At 40.1% G+C, this 19,502-nt stretch overlaps 1 protein-coding gene across 1 annotated transcript in view; it reads left to right on the forward strand.

The window, feature by feature from the left end:
* ttc27 (tetratricopeptide repeat domain 27) overlaps positions 1–19,502 on the forward strand; it is a 143,344-nt gene that overhangs the window by 57,522 nt on the left and 66,320 nt on the right. The window contains exons 8-9 of the mRNA XM_035754246.2: positions 10,617–10,729; positions 17,260–17,326. Coding sequence (XP_035610139.1) covers positions 10,617–10,729; positions 17,260–17,326 — 180 coding nt within the window. The remainder of the gene's footprint in view (positions 1–10,616; positions 10,730–17,259; positions 17,327–19,502) is intronic.

Consider the following 19,502-nt stretch of genomic DNA (forward strand, 5'->3'; position numbering starts at 1 on the left):
TTAATCTAACAGTAAATATAATACCACCCACCGCTAGTAGTCATGTATTAATCTAACAGTAAATATAATACCACCCACCGCTAGTAGTCATGTATTAATCTAACAGTAAATATAATACCACCCACCGCTAGTAGTCATGTATTAATCTAACAGTAAATATAATACCACCCACCGCTAGTAGTCATGTATTAATCTAACAGTAAATATAATACCACCCACCGCTAGTAGTCATGTATTAATCTAACAGTAAATATAATACCACCCACCGCTAGTAGTCATGTATTAATCTAACAGTAAATATAATACCACCCACCGCTAGTAGTCATGTATTAATCTAACAGTAAATATAATACCACCCACCGCTAGTAGTCATGTATTAATCTAACAGTAAATATAATACCACCCACCGCTAGTAGTCATGTATTAATCTAACAGTAAATATAATACCACCCACCGCTAGTAGTCATGTATTAATCTAACAGTAAATATAATACCACCCACCGCTAGTAGTCATGTATTAATCTAACACTAAATATAATACCACCCACCGCTAGTAGTCATGTATTAATCTAACACTAAATATAATACCACCCACCGCTAGTAGTCATGTATTAATCTAACACTAAATATAATACCACCCACCGCTAGTAGTCATGTATTAATCTAACAGTAAATATAATACCACCCACCGCTAGTAGTCATGTATTAATCTAACACTAAATATAATACCACCCACCGCTAGTAGTCATGTATTAATCTAACAGTAAATATAATACCACCCACCGCTAGTAGTCATGTATTAATCTAACAGTAAATATAATACCACCCACCGCTAGTAGTCATGTATTAATCTAACAGTAAATATAATACCACCCACCGCTAGTAGTCATGTATTAATCTAACAGTAAATATAATACCACCCACCGCTAGTAGTCATGTATTAATCTAACAGTAAATATAATACCACCCACCGCTAGTAGTCATGTATTAATCTAACACTAAATATAATACCACCCACCGCTAGTAGTCATGTATTAATCTAACAGTAAATATAATACCACCGCTAGTAGTCATGTATTAATCTAACAGTAAATATAATACCACCCACCGCTAGTAGTCATGTATTAATCTAACACTAAATATAATACCACCCACCGCTAGTAGTCATGTATTAATCTAACAGTAAATATAATACCACCCACCGCTAGTAGTCATGTATTAATCTAACAGTAAATATAATACCACCCACCGCTAGTAGTCATGTATTAATCTAACAGTAAATATAATACCACCCACCACTAGTAGTCATGTATTAATCTAACAGTAAATATAATACCACCCACCGCTAGTAGTCATGTATTAATCTAACAGTAAATATAATACCACCCACCACTAGTAGTCATGTATTAATCTAACAGTAAATATAATACCACCCACCGCTAGTAGTCATGTATTAATCTAACAGTAAATATAATACCACCACTAGTAGTCATGTATTCATCTAACAGTAAATATAATACCACCCACCGCTAGTAGTCATGTATTAATCTAACAGTAAATATAATACCACCCACCGCTAGTAGTCATGTATTAATCTAACAGTAAATATAATACCACCCACCGCTAGTAGTCATGTATTAATCTAACAGTAAATATAATACCACCCACCGCTAGTAGTCATGTATTAATCTAACAGTAAATATAATACCACCCACCGCTAGTAGTCATGTATTCATCTAACAGTAAATATAATACCACCCACCGCTAGTAGTCATGTATTAATCTAACAGTAAATATAATACCACCCACCACTAGTAGTCATGTATTAATCTAACAGTAAATATAATACCACCCACCACTAGTAGTCATGTATTAATCTAACAGTAAATATAATACCACCCACCGCTAGTAGTCATGTATTAATCTAACAGTAAATATAATACCACCCACCGCTAGTAGTCATGTATTAATCTAACAGTAAATATAATACCACCACTAGTAGTCATGTATTAATCTAACAGTAAATATAATACCACCCACCGCTAGTAGTCATGTATTAATCTAACAGTAAATATAATACCACCCACCGCTAGTAGTCATGTATTAATCTAACAGTAAATATAATACCACCACTAGTAGTCATGTATTAATCTAACAGTAAATATAATACCACCACTAGTAGTCATGTATTAATCTAACAGTAAATATAATACCACCCACCACTAGTAGTCATGTATTAATCTAACAGTAAATATAATACCACCCACCGCTAGTAGTCATGTATTAATCTAACAGTAAATATAATACCACCACTAGTAGTCATGTATTAATCTAACAGTAAATATAATACCACCCACTAGTAGTCATGTATTAATCTAACAGTAAATATAATACCACCCACCACTAGTAGTCATGTATTAATCTAACAGTAAATATAATACCACCCACCGCTAGTAGTCATGTATTAATCTAACAGTAAATATAATACCACCCACCACTAGTAGTCATGTATTAATCTAACAGTAAATATAATACCACCCACCACTAGTAGTCATGTATTAATCTAACAGTAAATATAATACCACCACTAGTAGTCATGTATTAATCTAACAGTAAATATAATACCACCACTAGTAGTCATGTATTAATCTAACAGTAAATATAATACCACCACTAGTAGTCATGTATTAATCTAACAGTAAATATAATACCACCCACCGCTAGTAGTCATGTATTAATCTAACAGTAAATATAATACCACCCACCACTAGTAGTCATGTATTAATCTAACAGTAAATATAATACCACCCACCGCTAGTAGTCATGTATTAATCTAACAGTAAATATAATACCACCCACCACTAGTAGTCATGTATTAATCTAACAGTAAATATAATACCACCCACCGCTAGTAGTCATGTATTAATCTAACAGTAAATATAATACCACCCACCACTAGTAGTCATGTATTAATCTAACAGTAAATATAATACCACCCACCGCTAGTAGTCATGTATTAATCTAACAGTAAATATAATACCACCCACCGCTAGTAGTCATGTATTAATCTAACAGTAAATATAATACCACCCACCGCTAGTAGTCATGTATTCATCTAACAGTAAATATAATACCACCCACCGCTAGTAGTCATGTATTCATCTAACAGTAAATATAATACCACCCACCGCTAGTAGTCATGTATTAATCTAACAGTAAATATAATACCACCCACCACTAGTAGTCATGTATTAATCTAACAGTAAATATAATACCACCACTAGTAGTCATGTATTAATCTAACAGTAAATATAATACCACCGCTAGTAGTCATGTATTAATCTAACAGTAAATATAATACCACCCACCGCTAGTAGTCATGTATTAATCTAACAGTAAATATAATACCACCCACCGCTAGTAGTCATGTATTAATCTAACAGTAAATATAATACCACCCACCGCTAGTAGTCATGTATTAATCTAACAGTAAATATAATACCACCCACCACTAGTAGTCATGTATTAATCTAACAGTAAATATAATACCACCCACCACTAGTAGTCATGTATTAATCTAACAGTAAATATAATACCACCCACCGCTAGTAGTCATGTATTAATCTAACAGTAAATATAATACCACCCACCGCTAGTAGTCATGTATTAATCTAACAGTAAATATAATACCACCCACCACTAGTAGTCATGTATTAATCTAACAGTAAATATAATACCACCCACCGCTAGTAGTCATGTATTAATCTAACAGTAAATATAATACCACCCACCACTAGTAGTCATGTATTAATCTAACAGTAAATATAATACCACCCACCACCAGTAGTCATGTATTAATCTAACAGTAAATATAATACCACCCACCGCTAGTAGTCATGTATTCATCTAACAGTAAATATAATACCACCCACCACCAGTAGTCATGTATTAATCTAACAGTAAATATAATACCACCACTAGTAGTCATGTATTAATCTAACAGTAAATATAATACCACCACTAGTAGTCATGTATTAATCTAACAGTAAATATAATACCACCCACCGCTAGTAGTCATGTATTAATCTAACAGTAAATATAATACCACCCACCACTAGTAGTCATGTATTAATCTAACAGTAAATATAATACCACCCACCACCAGTAGTCATGTATTAATCTAACAGTAAATATAATACCACCCACCACTAGTAGTCATGTATTAATCTAACAGTAAATATAATACCACCCACCACCAGTAGTCATGTATTAATCTAACAGTAAATATAATACCACCCACCACCAGTAGTCATGTATTAATCTAACAGTAAATATAATACCACCACTAGTAGTCATGTATTCATCTAACAGTAAATATAATACCACCCACCACTAGTAGTCATGTATTCATCTAACAGTAAATATAATACCACCCACCACTAGTAGTCATGTATTAATCTAACAGTAAATATAATACCACCCACCACCAGTAGTCATGTATTAATCTAACAGTAAATATAATACCACCCACCGCTAGTAGTCATGTATTAATCTAACAGTAAATATAATACCACCCACCACTAGTAGTCATGTATTAATCTAACAGTAAATATAATACCACCCACCGCTAGTAGTCATGTATTAATCTAACAGTAAATATAATACCACCCACCACTAGTAGTCATGTATTAATCTAACAGTAAATATAATACCACCCACCACTAGTAGTCATGTATTAATCTAACAGTAAATATAATACCACCACTAGTAGTCATGTATTAATCTAACAGTAAATATAATACCACCCACCACTAGTAGTCATGTATTAATCTAACAGTAAATATAATACCACCCACCACTAGTAGTCATGTATTAATCTAACAGTAAATATAATACCACCACTAGTAGTCATGTATTAATCTAACAGTAAATATAATACCACCCACCGCTAGTAGTCATGTATTAATCTAACAGTAAATATAATACCACCCACCGCTAGTAGTCATGTATTAATCTAACAGTAAATATAATACCACCCACCGCTAGTAGTCATGTATTAATCTAACAGTAAATATAATACCACCCACCACTAGTAGTCATGTATTAATCTAACAGTAAATATAATACCACCCACCGCTAGTAGTCATGTATTAATCTAACAGTAAATATAATACCACCCACCACTAGTAGTCATGTATTAATCTAACAGTAAATATAATACCACCCACCACTAGTAGTCATGTATTAATCTAACAGTAAATATAATACCACCACCAGTAGTCATGTATTAATCTAACAGTAAATATAATACCACCACTAGTAGTCATGTATTAATCTAACAGTAAATATAATACCACCCACCACTAGTAGTCATGTATTAATCTAACAGTAAATATAATACCACCCACCACTAGTAGTCATGTATTAATCTAACAGTAAATATAATACCACCCACCACTAGTAGTCATGTATTAATCTAACAGTAAATATAATACCACCACTAGTAGTCATGTATTAATCTAACAGTAAATATAATACCACCCACCACTAGTAGTCATGTATTAATCTAACAGTAAATATAATAACACCCACCACTAGTAGTCATGTATTAATCTAACAGTAAATATAATACCACCACCACTAGTAGTCATGTATTAATCTAACAGTAAATATAATACCACCACTAGTAGTCATGTATTAATCTAACAGTAAATATAATACCACCCACCGCTAGTAGTCATGTATTAATCTAACAGTAAATATAATACCACCCACCGCTAGTAGTCATGTATTAATCTAACAGTAAATATAATACCACCCACCGCTAGTAGTCATGTATTAATCTAACAGTAAATATAATACCACCACTAGTAGTCATGTATTAATCTAACAGTAAATATAATACCACCCACCGCTAGTAGTCATGTATTAATCTAACAGTAAATATAATACCACCCACCACTAGTAGTCATGTATTAATCTAACAGTAAATATAATACCACCACTAGTAGTCATGTATTAATCTAACAGTAAATATAATACCACCCACCGCTAGTAGTCATGTATTAATCTAACAGTAAATATAATACCACCCACCACTAGTAGTCATGTATTAATCTAACAGTAAATATAATACCACCCACCGCTAGTAGTCATGTATTAATCTAACAGTAAATATAATACCACCCACCACTAGTAGTCATGTATTAATCTAACAGTAAATATAATACCACCACTAGTAGTCATGTATTAATCTAACAGTAAATATAATACCACCCACCACTAGTAGTCATGTATTAATCTAACAGTAAATATAATACCACCCACCACTAGTAGTCATGTATTAATCTAACAGTAAATATAATAACCACCACTAGTAGTCATGTATTAATCTAACAGTAAATATAATACCACCCACCACTAGTAGTCATGTATTAATCTAACAGTAAATATAATACCACCACCACTAGTAGTCATGTATTAATCTAACAGTAAATATAATACCACCCACCACTAGTAGTCATGTATTAATCTAACAGTAAATATAATACCCACCACTAGTAGTCATGTATTAATCTAACAGTAAATATAATACCACCCACCACTAGTAGTCATGTATTAATCTAACAGTAAATATAATACCACCCACCACTAGTAGTCATGTATTAATCTAACAGTAAATATAATACCACCCACCGCTAGTAGTCATGTATTAATCTAACAGTAAATATAATACCACCCACCACTAGTAGTCATGTATTAATCTAACAGTAAATATAATACCACCACTAGTAGTCATGTATTAATCTAACAGTAAATATAATACCACCACTAGTAGTCATGTATTAATCTAACAGTAAATATAATACCACCCACCACTAGTAGTCATGTATTAATCTAACAGTAAATATAATACCACCCACCACTAGTAGTCATGTATTAATCTAACAGTAAATATAATACCACCACTAGTAGTCATGTATTAATCTAACAGTAAATATAATACCACCACTAGTAGTCATGTATTAATCTAACAGTAAATATAATACCACCACCACTAGTAGTCATGTATTAATCTAACAGTAAATATAATACCACCCACCACTAGTAGTCATGTATTAATCTAACAGTAAATATAATACCACCCACCACTAGTAGTCATGTATTAATCTAACAGTAAATATAATACCACCACTAGTAGTCATGTATTAATCTAACAGTAAATATAATACCACCACTAGTAGTCATGTATTAATCTAACAGTAAATATAATACCACCACTAGTAGTCATGTATTAATCTAGTAAATATAATACCACCCACCGTCATGTATTCATCTAACAGTAAATATAATACCACCCACCGCTAGTAGTCATGTATTAATCTAACAGTAAATATAATACCACCCACCGCTAGTAGTCATGTATTAATCTAACAGTAAATATAATACCACCCACCGCTAGTAGTCATGTATTCATCTAACAGTAAATATAATACCACCACTAGTAGTCATGTATTCATCTAACAGTAAATATAATACCACCACTAGTAGTCATGTATTCATCTAACAGTAAATATAATACCACCCACCACTAGTAGTCATGTATTAATCTAACAGTAAATATAATACCACCCACCGCTAGTAGTCATGTATTCATCTAACAGTAAATGTTGTCCTAAAAAACATTGCAGTTCTAGCCTACTATCCTATGCACTCGCAATGGCCGATGCGCAATTGTTAATTTTGCACGCTTTGTATCATAAAGCCGTATCAAATATATTTTGTTGTAAAATAGTTGCTTTTGAGCTCAATAATAGATAAATAAAATTAAACCCGGCTCGCCACAGGAGTCGCTCGAGGAGTCGGTGGAGTGCATTGGGACAAGTACATCCCAGCCGGCCAAACCCTCCCCTAACCCGGATGATGCTGGGCCAATTGTGCGTCGCCTCATGGGTCTCCAGGTCACGGCCGGCTTCGAAACAGCCTGGGATTGAACCGTAAAGGGAAATCTTACTGCTACAATATACAATGACATTCTAGGTGATTCTGTGCTTCCAGCTTTGCGGCAACAGTTTGGGGGAGGCCCTTTGCTTTTTCAGCATGACAATGTCCCTGTGCAGTGAGGTCCATTTTGAAATGGTTTGTCGAGATCAGTGTGTGATCGCACAACATCGATGCCCGACCTCACTAATGTCCCTGTGGCTGAATGAAGCGATTTCCTGCAGCAATGTTCCACCATCTAGTGGAAAGCCTTCCCAGAAGAGTGGAGGTTGTTATAGCAGCCAAGGGGTGGCCAACACCATATTAGTACCCATGATTTTAGAACAAGTTTTTTGACGAGTAGTTGTCCACATTCCTTTGGTCATGCGCTGTATATTGTACTCAAAGTTATAATTTAAAGTGTTGTAAGTAGTGGTCTGATAGGTTGTAGCAACCTTCTTGATATCATTATCAATCTGTTATTAGCCTACCTGTATATTGGGATGATGTGCTTTCAGATGTCTCTTGAGGTAATTTCCCATAGAAATTTTGCATTTGGTCTACAGTAAGTAAAGTGGCCCCAAACAATGGCACTCTTTTCAACTGGGAGCTTTTCCCACTGGGAGAGTACCCACTTCATGTGCCTTATTTGCATCAATGACTTGTTGCCGCCAAATTGCAAATAACACTGAAAGGATCTCAATCATTCAACTCTTATAGCCGACTTACTCGTCAGATCTGAGTCATTTAGTCTCATTTTCCTCAACCCAAATGCGTATTTGTATTTTTAGTTTTTTTCAATTGCCACTGAAAGAAGAGGTGTTTGACTAATTTCTGTCACTATTTTAGAAATGAACACAGTACTGGACATGCCATACAATGACTGCTCCTTCGTCCTCCTTTCTGTGGGGTGGATCCTGCTTGCTCCCGGGCTCTGCTTCTCAGACCACTAATGCTCTCATTACAGGCTGGGGGGTGTAAATGGCCTCAATCAAGCCCATCATTAGCCAGAGCTCACTGGCTGGCTGGAACGGAGAGACAGAGAAATAGCACCACACAACATAGGCAGCAAGGTGAGACCCCAGTGGCAATTGACCCCGTCTTCCTCTGAGATAAGACCTTGTCAATGGCATGAACAAACTCTTATACCATGAAATACTTACTTTCAATTTGAGCTGAGGAATGCCAACCCTGTATGTGAAATGTAAGAACCAATGACTGCGTGAGAGCTATGTGCATGGTACAAATACTCTGGATACTGTATTTAAGAAATACCAAGTGTACCCACCCAGTATTACTGTAATGGCGTGCGTGCGCTAAGCGTAGCCACACCCTTTCTGTGTACTTTGATCAATTGCCAAGTCTACGTTGTAATATGCAGACAAAGCACTATGTCAGTCAAAAAAGGAATTAGGATTCATTCTTCAACAAAAGCAGGTTCCTGAATTGTGACATGTGTTTGTTCTGTCCTATGGAACATTGCGTGTCATGCACCATTGAGGGTTTCAGTCAGAGAAATTCAGATAAAGTAGAGGCACTTAATGCAAAAAGACAATCTGGGATTAAGCTCCAGATTTGCCACAGATGGCTGGTTCTTTTATCAGCTGGTGAGGGAAAGCAGACGGAGGTAAAACGATTAGGAGAACATCACAGGGATGCGGGGAATTGCAATAGGGAAAGCAAATGGAACAACTATTTTGGTTTTGAACATTTTAACTGTCTGTGATATCTGGAGTGGATGCAGGTGAATGCATGATAAAACCTCCACTGAGTCAGGCAGCTGTCCTGTAGAAGGCTTACTTTGGTGGGCTGACCTTTGTTTTCCTAAGTGTGGGTCCGTGTGTGTGTAACCATGGGTGTGTATTCTGACCCAGACACCTGGCGGACAGGTGCAGCCCGTGACGCAGGGCATCTTAGCTTCCTCTTTTTAAAGGGCCACAGGGAACCAGGAACTCTGGACTTCCAAACCCTTCAAGATGGTGCCATTTTCCTGGGTGTTCCTGACAGTTAAACCCTACACACTGTTAATGCTGGCCAAAGAATTTGGGTGGTGAGCTGTTGGACTTCTTCAGTGTTTTTTACTTATGTGTGTGCCGTAGACTGGTTTAAGAAATTGGCCAAAACACACATCCCCTTTTTGTTTACTGTGATTTCAAAAAAAAAATGATAGGGGTATGTTTGAGGGGTTGGGTGAGTGCATCCATGTGTTCACAAGCTGTGTATGGCAGCAGACTTTTTAAGTTCTTTTTTTTGAAGCAAGACGTTTCGATTTTTCTCCCGGATCCAAATCTAAATGGGCCAGCCACATTCCAATTACATAAGACAAAAAAAGAGAGAAGTAACCTGGAGATGCAGAGTTAAGGGTGATGAAGGGGAGTCCGAGGGGGGAAAAGTGTGAGAGAAGGGCTTTTTGACCGGAGGAAGTATCCATCACTCCCCTGGAAAAGTAATCTCTCAAAAATAAGCCCTGCCTCAACTTTCACTCTGAACGCCATGAATCGATCAGTTTTAGTCACTGATGGTGGAGAACCACTTAAAAGGACTGCCTTACTTTTCTATTGTCATAATATGCTATTATTTGAAGGATGTGCTAGTAACCCCTTGCTGAGCTGTCTGTTATGTGTTTTGCCCAACAGGACCATGACCTCAGTGATGATACTGTGTTGAACCAGATCAACCTTGCTGAGCCTGGACAGTACCCGATGCCAGACCTCAGCGGTGAGGAGCAGGCCGTTATCCTGGGAGTCTGGTAAGACGAAACACTATGAACTAGTTAAGTCAGTCGCCTAAGCAATCTACAGGGTTAGACTAGTAGTACTCAAAGTAGTACTCAAGAAATAAGCAACATGAAATCATCTTAAAAATCATAACTATGATTTGTGTCTATGGGCATGACTCTTCTAGTAAATTTAGAGCAGGGCTGTCAAGCATCCAGGCTGAATGGTGTTTTGAGTAAAAAAAATATAATAAAATATTTTTACAGCAAGGAAATACATTTTCAGTGCGTCCCTCCGGACCTCGTTGAAAACAGAGTGCGGTGCTCAGGGCAGAATTAGTTTGCCAGCCCTGGTCTAGAGTATAGTATGTTTTTGAATATTGCATAGTCAAGGGGTCAATTAGTCTTATTATAACACACTATGCCACTGTGACGGGCATGAGTCAGCATGGTTGCGCATGGTCACGTGATGATAGCCCCGCCTGCGAACTTCAAAACCAGTGTCTGACCTCGGCCCAAAAGGGAATTTCCTCTTGGTTTCATAAGACATTGATTGCTCCTGTGGGAGACCCGGGTTCATATACTACCTATAATGCAATGCGCCACCCACCCAGTTGGTTTTGAGAGTATGGCTTGGATGGCTACACACCGTTGTAATTCTAGCTGAAGTATCTGGTTCTAAAAAGTGCTTTGTCATTCATCAAGGAACGAACACGACATCACCATGTAAACACATCACACTCCGGCCAGCTCAGTGAATATAACCCCAATGGTCAATAAAGGTCACCAACAGTCTCAATGGTCAATATCAAAACGGTTCCATTGTGAGACTAGATGTCAAGGGCTAGAAGGCCATTTTGTGTGGAATACAGTTAACCTTATTGACACTACAAGGATCAAATGATGGACATACCTATTATCTACGTCGCCAATAGCAATCAAGATGTCGTGCTAAAATAAGGATGGCTGTCGAACACAATCCTTCAACTGTGATACAAAAGCAACCCCGTCATCCTCTTATGGCCCATTGATATAGTGGCATATATTTAAGCTTAGTCAAGGAGAAGGGTTAGCCAATGTTTTCCATTTATTAAACCAGACACGTAAACATTATCAGTAAAAAAGATGTACCACCCAAGTGGCAGGCGAGGGATAGGATGGGATGGAGAGGTCATGTGAAGGTCGACAGAGGAGCTAGTTTTGTTCTCAAGGGTGCGCTGGGAGGCCCGGTGATTGACGACAGTGGGCCGAACATCTGTCCCCGTTTTCACTGCTCCACCGACTGGAAAGATGGTGTGTGTGTGTGTCTGGGGTCTGCTAGTTCTACCACTTTATTATCAACTGTTTTTAGTCTGCCTTCTTGCCTGTGTTAGATTCCTTTTTCTCCCTTCTTAGTCTGGTTGTCTGGGCCCCAGCCAAAGGGCCTTTTTTTCCCCGAGTATAGTTTTTCAGTACTTTTGGAATCGGCCTCTCTCTCTACAGGGGAGAGGCCTATTCCAAATACATTTGATTCAACTTTACCAATGTTAAAATCTTTTTAAAGATGCCCTTTTATTATTTAACCGGATTATGACAGCTCTTAACAGTATATCACTGTTACTATTGCTTCATTTCATTGCAGGTTTTTATGCATTTTAGGTTGCTTTTTTGTGTGTTCCATTTAGGATCTGTTTTCCGAAGCCTCCATCTGATACGGTTGCTACAGAGTGATGTCTTTGCTCCTGGCGTTTTCTATGCTTTTCTCCCCCTCCCGAGAGGTGTCAAAATGAGGCGATGGTGAGGCCAGCAGACTCTCTCCTCCTCTGTCTGTCTCTCTCTTTGCTTAGGAGTGAGTCAGAGGGATTTCAGAGTTCAGGGAGTGCTCTCACTCTCCGCCTCTCCTCCAAGCTCACTGTGACAGATGCCAAGAGCATGAGCGGCACAGGAAGGGACAAAGAAGGGTATGGGTGGGGGGAGGTGGAGTGAGCGAAGGGTAAACTGGAGAAAGGGAAGAAGGGACAAGGAGGGGAAAGGGGGTAGGTAAAGTAGAGGGAGAAAGGGTAAGAAAATGAAATGTAGAGAGGGGACGAGATTATTGTAGAGTGAATACTGTGGTCCAACTTCATTAGCTCTCATTGTATATCTGTTGCGCGATAGGTGTGGCCCTTGCCCCCTGAGCATGGTGGGTGGTACATGCCCCCCCCTTCTGCTTTGTGTCCTCTTTTGGTACTCTGGTGCTTTGCCCCCCCTATCTGCTCCAGGGGTGAACCTCAGGGCTGTGTGCTGTATTAACCACACCTCTGCCTTGGGTTGGACACGGGGCGTATCCGGTGTTACTCATGACTCCTCTTCACCACTTGGTCGTCATCAATGTTACAATTGTTTCTCCTCACAAATTCCATCTCTCTGTAAATTCCCTGTACTTCTCAAGAGACGGTCGTATCAAAGAGCACTGCTTCCTTCTGCACCGCATCCTTTTGTCCCTTCATGTCCCTCCCTCCAATGGGCCCTAGAGGAGACTCCATCTTCCTCCCTCCAATGGGCCCTAGAGGAGACTCCATCTTCCTCCCTCCAATGGGCCCTAGAGGAGACTCCATGTCCCTCCCTCCAATGGGCCCTAGAGGAGACTCCATGTCCCTCCCTCCAATGGGCCCTAGAGGAGACTCCATCTCCCTCCCTCCAATGGGCCCTAGAGGAGACTCCATCATGTCCCTCCCTCCAATGGGCCCTAGAGGAGACTCCATCATGTCCCTCCCTCCAATGGGCCCTAGAGGAGACTCCATCATGTCCCTCCCTCCAATGGGCCCTAGAGGAGACTCCATCTCCCTCCCTCCAATGGGCCCTAGAGGAGACTCCATCATGTCCCTCCCTCCAATGGGCCCTAGAGGAGACTCCATCATGTCCCTCCCTCCAATGGGCCCTAGAGGAGACTCCATCTTCCTCCCTCCAATGGGCCCTAGAGGAGACTCCATCTCCCTCCCTCCAATGGGCCATAGAGGAGACTCCATCTCCCTCCCTCCAATGGGCCCTAGAGGAGACTCCATCTTCCTCCCTCCAATGGGCCCTAGAGGAGACTCCTGGCACACAGGAGCTCAATGACCCTATAGTGCAGAGTCTACATGTTGGAATACAACCAACCCAGCTACACGTCATCCTCTGGGGCCACATTTTGATGTCTCTCTTTAATTGGGCATGTGTGAGAAGGCTGGTTAAGTCTTCATCTCGCCTGGCGCCTGTTAAGTGACTCAATTGTAGGCGTGGAATAATTAGCAAACGTAATTCCGCTGGGCTGCGATAAAAATGGATTCACTGATCGTTGAAAATTGATTAACCGCTGGTCTCAGGAGGGGGATTGGTGTGGGTCATGTGAGGGGGTAGCACACCAGCTTCCCGCTTATCTGTAATGGAATACTACACCCGAAAACTCCTGTCGCCATGGTTAATAAATACCTCCCTGGAATTCTGTGCCATGCAGTTTTGGGGTAGGAGAAACCATCCTTTGTGATTTGAATAGCAGACATGTCATCTTTTTTGAGTTTTCCCCTTTAGTCTGCTGAATGTCCAAGCATGCTTCTGACAACTCCCCTCTCTCTGTGGTCCAGTGACCATGCAGAACTGCTGAGAGGTTTTCAAAGCACGTTTTAAAACTCCACCTACAGTACCTGCATAACGCTCAATGTGTATCCCTTCAACCCTCCAAATGACCCTGACCAAATCCCTTTGTTGTCAAGAGGGATTTGTGTGCATGTTTAGGGTGTAGCCGTGGAAAGGAGAGGCGAATTAGCCACAAAACAATGGTGTGAAATTAGTCTTGGCTGGAGGGGGTCTAAATGTGGATGTCAAAGTCAAGTCAATTCTGCACGGTAGCATTTAGGCTTGTTTGCAGCTGCGCGCGCACAAACTGACACATCCTCTTTAAACATCCCAGAGGGGAAAATAGCAGAGTGTAAAGGTGATAGTTTTTTGTTGAGGAACCACTCTTGCCAGATTGAATGTCTTGCCTGTTATCTTTGACTGGGTTCACAGACCATCTTTTCATGGGGTGGAAAACGCGAGAGAAAGATGAAATCATTGTAAAACACCAACTCCATTGTAAAACACCAACTCCAATATATAAGCTTAATATAGTGCACTGATGCTGTGTTTGTATCAAATACATTCCTCCCGATACCTTTTTGAGTTTTGTTGCCATTCCTCTGACTTGATAGGTTGCACAGGATAAAAGGTAACATCTATGCACCAAGTCAAACGGCACAGATTCAATACTAGTCACGTGTGCATTCGTCACCACACACACACACACACACACACACACACACCAGTGTATACACAAGCTCGCACTCACATACTTGATACTGCACTTGTGTAGAGTATTGGGAGTCTACCACTTCCAGCCATGTGCTCCTCCTCTCCCCTACCATTCCCAGGCGTAGTGTATCAGCCAGTTCACGCTGTTCCACTGAGATTTGGGAATGTGACCCGGTCTGGATTATCCCTTCTCTTCCCTGGACTTGGGTTACTGCCATTCCTTGGGGCCTGGCAACTCCCAGTCACACCTGCCGTCAAAAAACAACAAAGGAACTAGATGTCAATGGCGCTGGCTGGTATTGGTTTCTCTACATACTGTATGACATTACACAGAATGACTGCACCAGCCTGGCCAAAACCCACTGTTGCCATTTTCCATCCACCTCCCACCCATAATGTACCTGCGGACTACAGGCCTGGTGACAGAAAACAATTACGGATGGCAATTCTGTCATCAAATCCGTGTTTGTAGATCCCCCGTTAGTCAGGAAACCAGGGCCAGATCTTTCCTGTTTGCAATTATTCAGTGAAAAGGTTTTCTAAAAGGTTTTAATAATCATGTCCGTTACAGATCTGTCCTTCATAACTGGGGAGTAAATATACCTTTTTTAATAAACAAACTGTTCTCATAGAACTTGGTGCAGCACCATTACGTTGTCAGAAATTGTAAGTGTAATCAAAAAAGTTCAGTCAACCAAAGGACTAAATAGGTGAAATTGCTTGATTTCTTTGGTTAAATCGAATGTGGAAGAGGAAACCATAACAGCTGTTCAAAAGGAATGAAATATGTAAATATTTTTAGCTGGTTTGGCGTGGTTCGTGATTTATCATATAAAAAATTCCTTTAAGTGACCGGATTCATTTAGTACTATTGAAGGGTTCCAAGAGAACCCTGCGAACTCTGTGGCTTTTCCACAGGTCACTCCACACACACACACAGAGATGGACAGCTCTCACCTGGCAGACTATGCTCAACTATGTTTAAGTGGGAAAATAATAAACACAATTTGTAAAGGAGTGCTGCTTATTATTGAATCTAATTTTCCTGAAATCAAAATCCTCTCTGGTCTGGAAAACAGACTCCCCTAACACCCCCAACTTGACTGCTCCCCACCTGCCAAAACCTGCTCTGGTTTTGTAGCTGGCCACAGAAGTTTCCATTCAGGCTTTGGTTTTCTACCTTTTACGGGTGTATCTCAGTAGTCTAAAATGGCTGCTTGACAAGTGAAAACTAATTCTTCGTAGCCATTCTCCACATTGCTTTCATTTTAGTGTTTTCAGATCAGTAAAATGAAGGAGAGTAAACCCCTCTCTGGCCCTCTGCCTTGTCTAGGTCACAGTGTGTTGTGCCCATGGGAGTATTGTCCACCTGCCTGATGCTGATTGGCCAGGCAGGCACATGGCTGAGGGATTGCAAAACCACTCTGAACTGTTAATCAAAAAGAACAAACGCAATTAATTCTGAAACCAATCGCCCATCAGACGGTGCAGTGATGTACATGTAACTGCCAAAATAAAGGAAACCCCAATATAGTGTCGTATTTGGGCGTTGGATCACCTTGAGCCGCCAAAACAGCCTCAATGCGCCTTGGCATAAATTCTTGTCTGGAACTTTATTGGAGGGATGTAACACCATTCTTCCACTAGTAATTCCCTCATTTGGTGTTTTGTTGATGGTGGTGGAAAACGCTGTATCAGGCGCCGCTCCAGAATCTCTCATCAGTGTTCAATTGGGTTAAGAACTGGTGACACACACACACACACACACACACACACACACACACACACACACACACACACACACACACACACACACACACACACACACACATCCTTAAAACTTTGATCTCTTCTTCCAGCCATGGAAGCCAAAATAATTGACAATTGGGCATTTTTATACATGACCCTAAACATAATGGGGTGTTAATTGCTTAATTAACTCATTAACCACACCTGTGTGGAAGCACCTGCTTTCAATATACTTTGTATTCCTTTATTTTGGCAGTTACCTGTAGATGAATGTTCTCAGACTCTGGGACAATGAAAGCCCATTCTATCATAGCACAGGCAATTCTGTCTAATGGCCAATGCACTGATGGGTCGTCAACGAAATGAACAGTAGCACTTGACTGTTAATAAATCAATACATAGGAAAATGAATCACGTTGGAACGTCAATGTACGGGAGAACACTACTCAATAGGGGGAAGGCAGAGACGGGCTTGTATCCGATTTATAACTTCATGTTCATCAGTGTGTCATGTCTCTGTCTTGCAGCACTGATTTCCAGAAAAACAACCCAATCCATAAGCTGACTGAAGAAGAGCTCCTGGCCTTCACCTCAGTAAGTCCTGTCTCACCATGTTTAGTTGTAGCATTTCCTCTGAGATGTTGTGAATGTACTCAACGAAGAAACCTTGCTCCCTGTCTTCTAAATGGGACATTTTAGCTTTGAGCGGTCCACCACTTAAACCACAGCAAATATTTCATTTTAAGTCCCTTACGTATTTGGTTCCGAGTGAAGGGGGGACGCGAGAGTCAAAGAATTATCGGAATCTAAAATATGTTGGAGGCTAGTTTGAGGAGGAGCACGCAGGCTTGTCTTATTGTCACCTTCCCTTTCTCCTTCCCTCCCTCCCTAATACAGGAGTCATGTCCCCTCATCTCACTATTTCCTCTTAATTCATCCCTCCCCACAGCGGGCACTAGCCCCTTCCCCACCCCTCAGTGCTCTGCACATTCCCTGGCAATCTCTATATACGGTTTGTGTTATGGCAGACCGATGCCAAACAACCGTTATAGTTCCCTCAACATTTACACCTTCAATGCATTGTACCAGCTCCTTGTAAACTACCTATGCTCTTACGTGTACTCTAGCTTTCTCTTTTGCTCCCCCAGCCTTGTCCTCTCCCCCAACCCACTGTCTGAGAGGTACGTAGCTGCAGGTGTGTACTGCTTTGGCTCTCTGCTCTCTCATCTGTGTTTCACCGCAGGGAGTTGTAAAGGAGAGGGACACAAGGGCCGTGCCTTGGCTGCTTTTGTTGTCATGGCTAGTTAATGTTTCCCCCTTTTTTGTCCACTGGCAAGGCAAATCACAGAAGTGTGTGTGTGTGTGTGTGTGTGTGTGTGTGTGTGTGTGTGTGTGTGTGTGTGTGTGTGTGTTTTTTCTGTTTGGAATCAAAGGATGTGGCAGGCATCAAGGCCTCAAGTTGCTGCTTCAATCATATCGTTTCCACATGGAACTCATCAGACCTGCTTTCTCCCTCTCTCTGTCCATCTGTTCTTCCTGCACTTTTACAGCAATATATAGATGTATATTTTCCTTAGAGTAATGATGCCATCAAAAAAAGAAGAAATCGTAGCATTAAACAAGTTGCGTCAATGACCTTGAGGCAAGTAGGGTTTGATTTGCTTGTCGACCTGCACTGTGTCCTGAAGTAACATTAGTGATTAGTCTTGCTATGCCTTCACTCTTTCGGCATACTCATAGTGCACCATACCAAAAAAAGCAGCTCTGCACCAAAATATATTTACGGTAAATGGCAGGTCAACATTCAATTTCCTTCATTGCGATGTCCTAACACCCACCTTGCTGCAATGTTGTCCACTACATTCCACTGAATTGCTTTTTTGGACCCATTGCAATGCAAAAGAAATGTCTGCAGTGTAGTGTTCTTGTATTCACTGTAAGTAATACAGTATTCCATTGCATTATTTTGTTTAGCAGACTGAGGGCTTTTGTGAAGTACTACCTTCTGCCTATATTTGATGCCATTCATAATTCACGTCACTTCGTCTCATAATGAATTACCTTCTGAAATGTATATGGATGTGACTTATACTTATGGCTATGTTTCTAAATCTCTATCTCCCTTTTACCTCCGTCAGTTTACATGTACTATATATTACATGCAGTAAGTCTACATGCAGGAACTTCATCCTCTATCCCTTTTAACGCTCTGACTGTGCAGTGGAAGTGAGACTATCATTTTACCTCTATATTATGGGATCATTTGCTCTATTGTTTGCGCTTGTCTTTGGTTTAATTTCCCCAGCCTTCCTTCATTTATTTCTAAATGATTCCCTTTCCCTTCACCACAGCAACAGAAAGGCGTTTGCACTCATTAGGAGTCCTCCATTGCCTATTATCTGGAAAAGAAGCACTGCTAACTGGGACCTGATTGAAGCATGATATCTCTATATCCTTGGGATGGGGAGAAGGGGCCCCAGTCTCTGGAGTTTGGCACTGAGCCGCTGCACTGAGGAGAATGTCTTAAACAAACAGGGGTTGATGCCATCTCTCAGCTTTACGTCTTGGAAGTGAATGGTATTATTACTGGAGCGGCTGCCAGAAGATACCTTATCCAGACTAAGAGGATGCAGCATCCCACCCACTGTCTGAACCCGTAACCTCCCTCTACCACCACTCCACTCTGCAGCCCCAGGCTCAGGTGGATGCATGGTTGTCCCATTGTGATGGGAAGCGATACTAATCCTGAAATTATCCCAAGCACTGCAGA

The sequence above is a fragment of the Oncorhynchus keta genome, chromosome 36, assembly GCF_023373465.1.
Source record: "Oncorhynchus keta strain PuntledgeMale-10-30-2019 chromosome 36, Oket_V2, whole genome shotgun sequence".
Taxonomy (NCBI): Eukaryota; Metazoa; Chordata; class Actinopteri; order Salmoniformes; family Salmonidae; genus Oncorhynchus; species Oncorhynchus keta.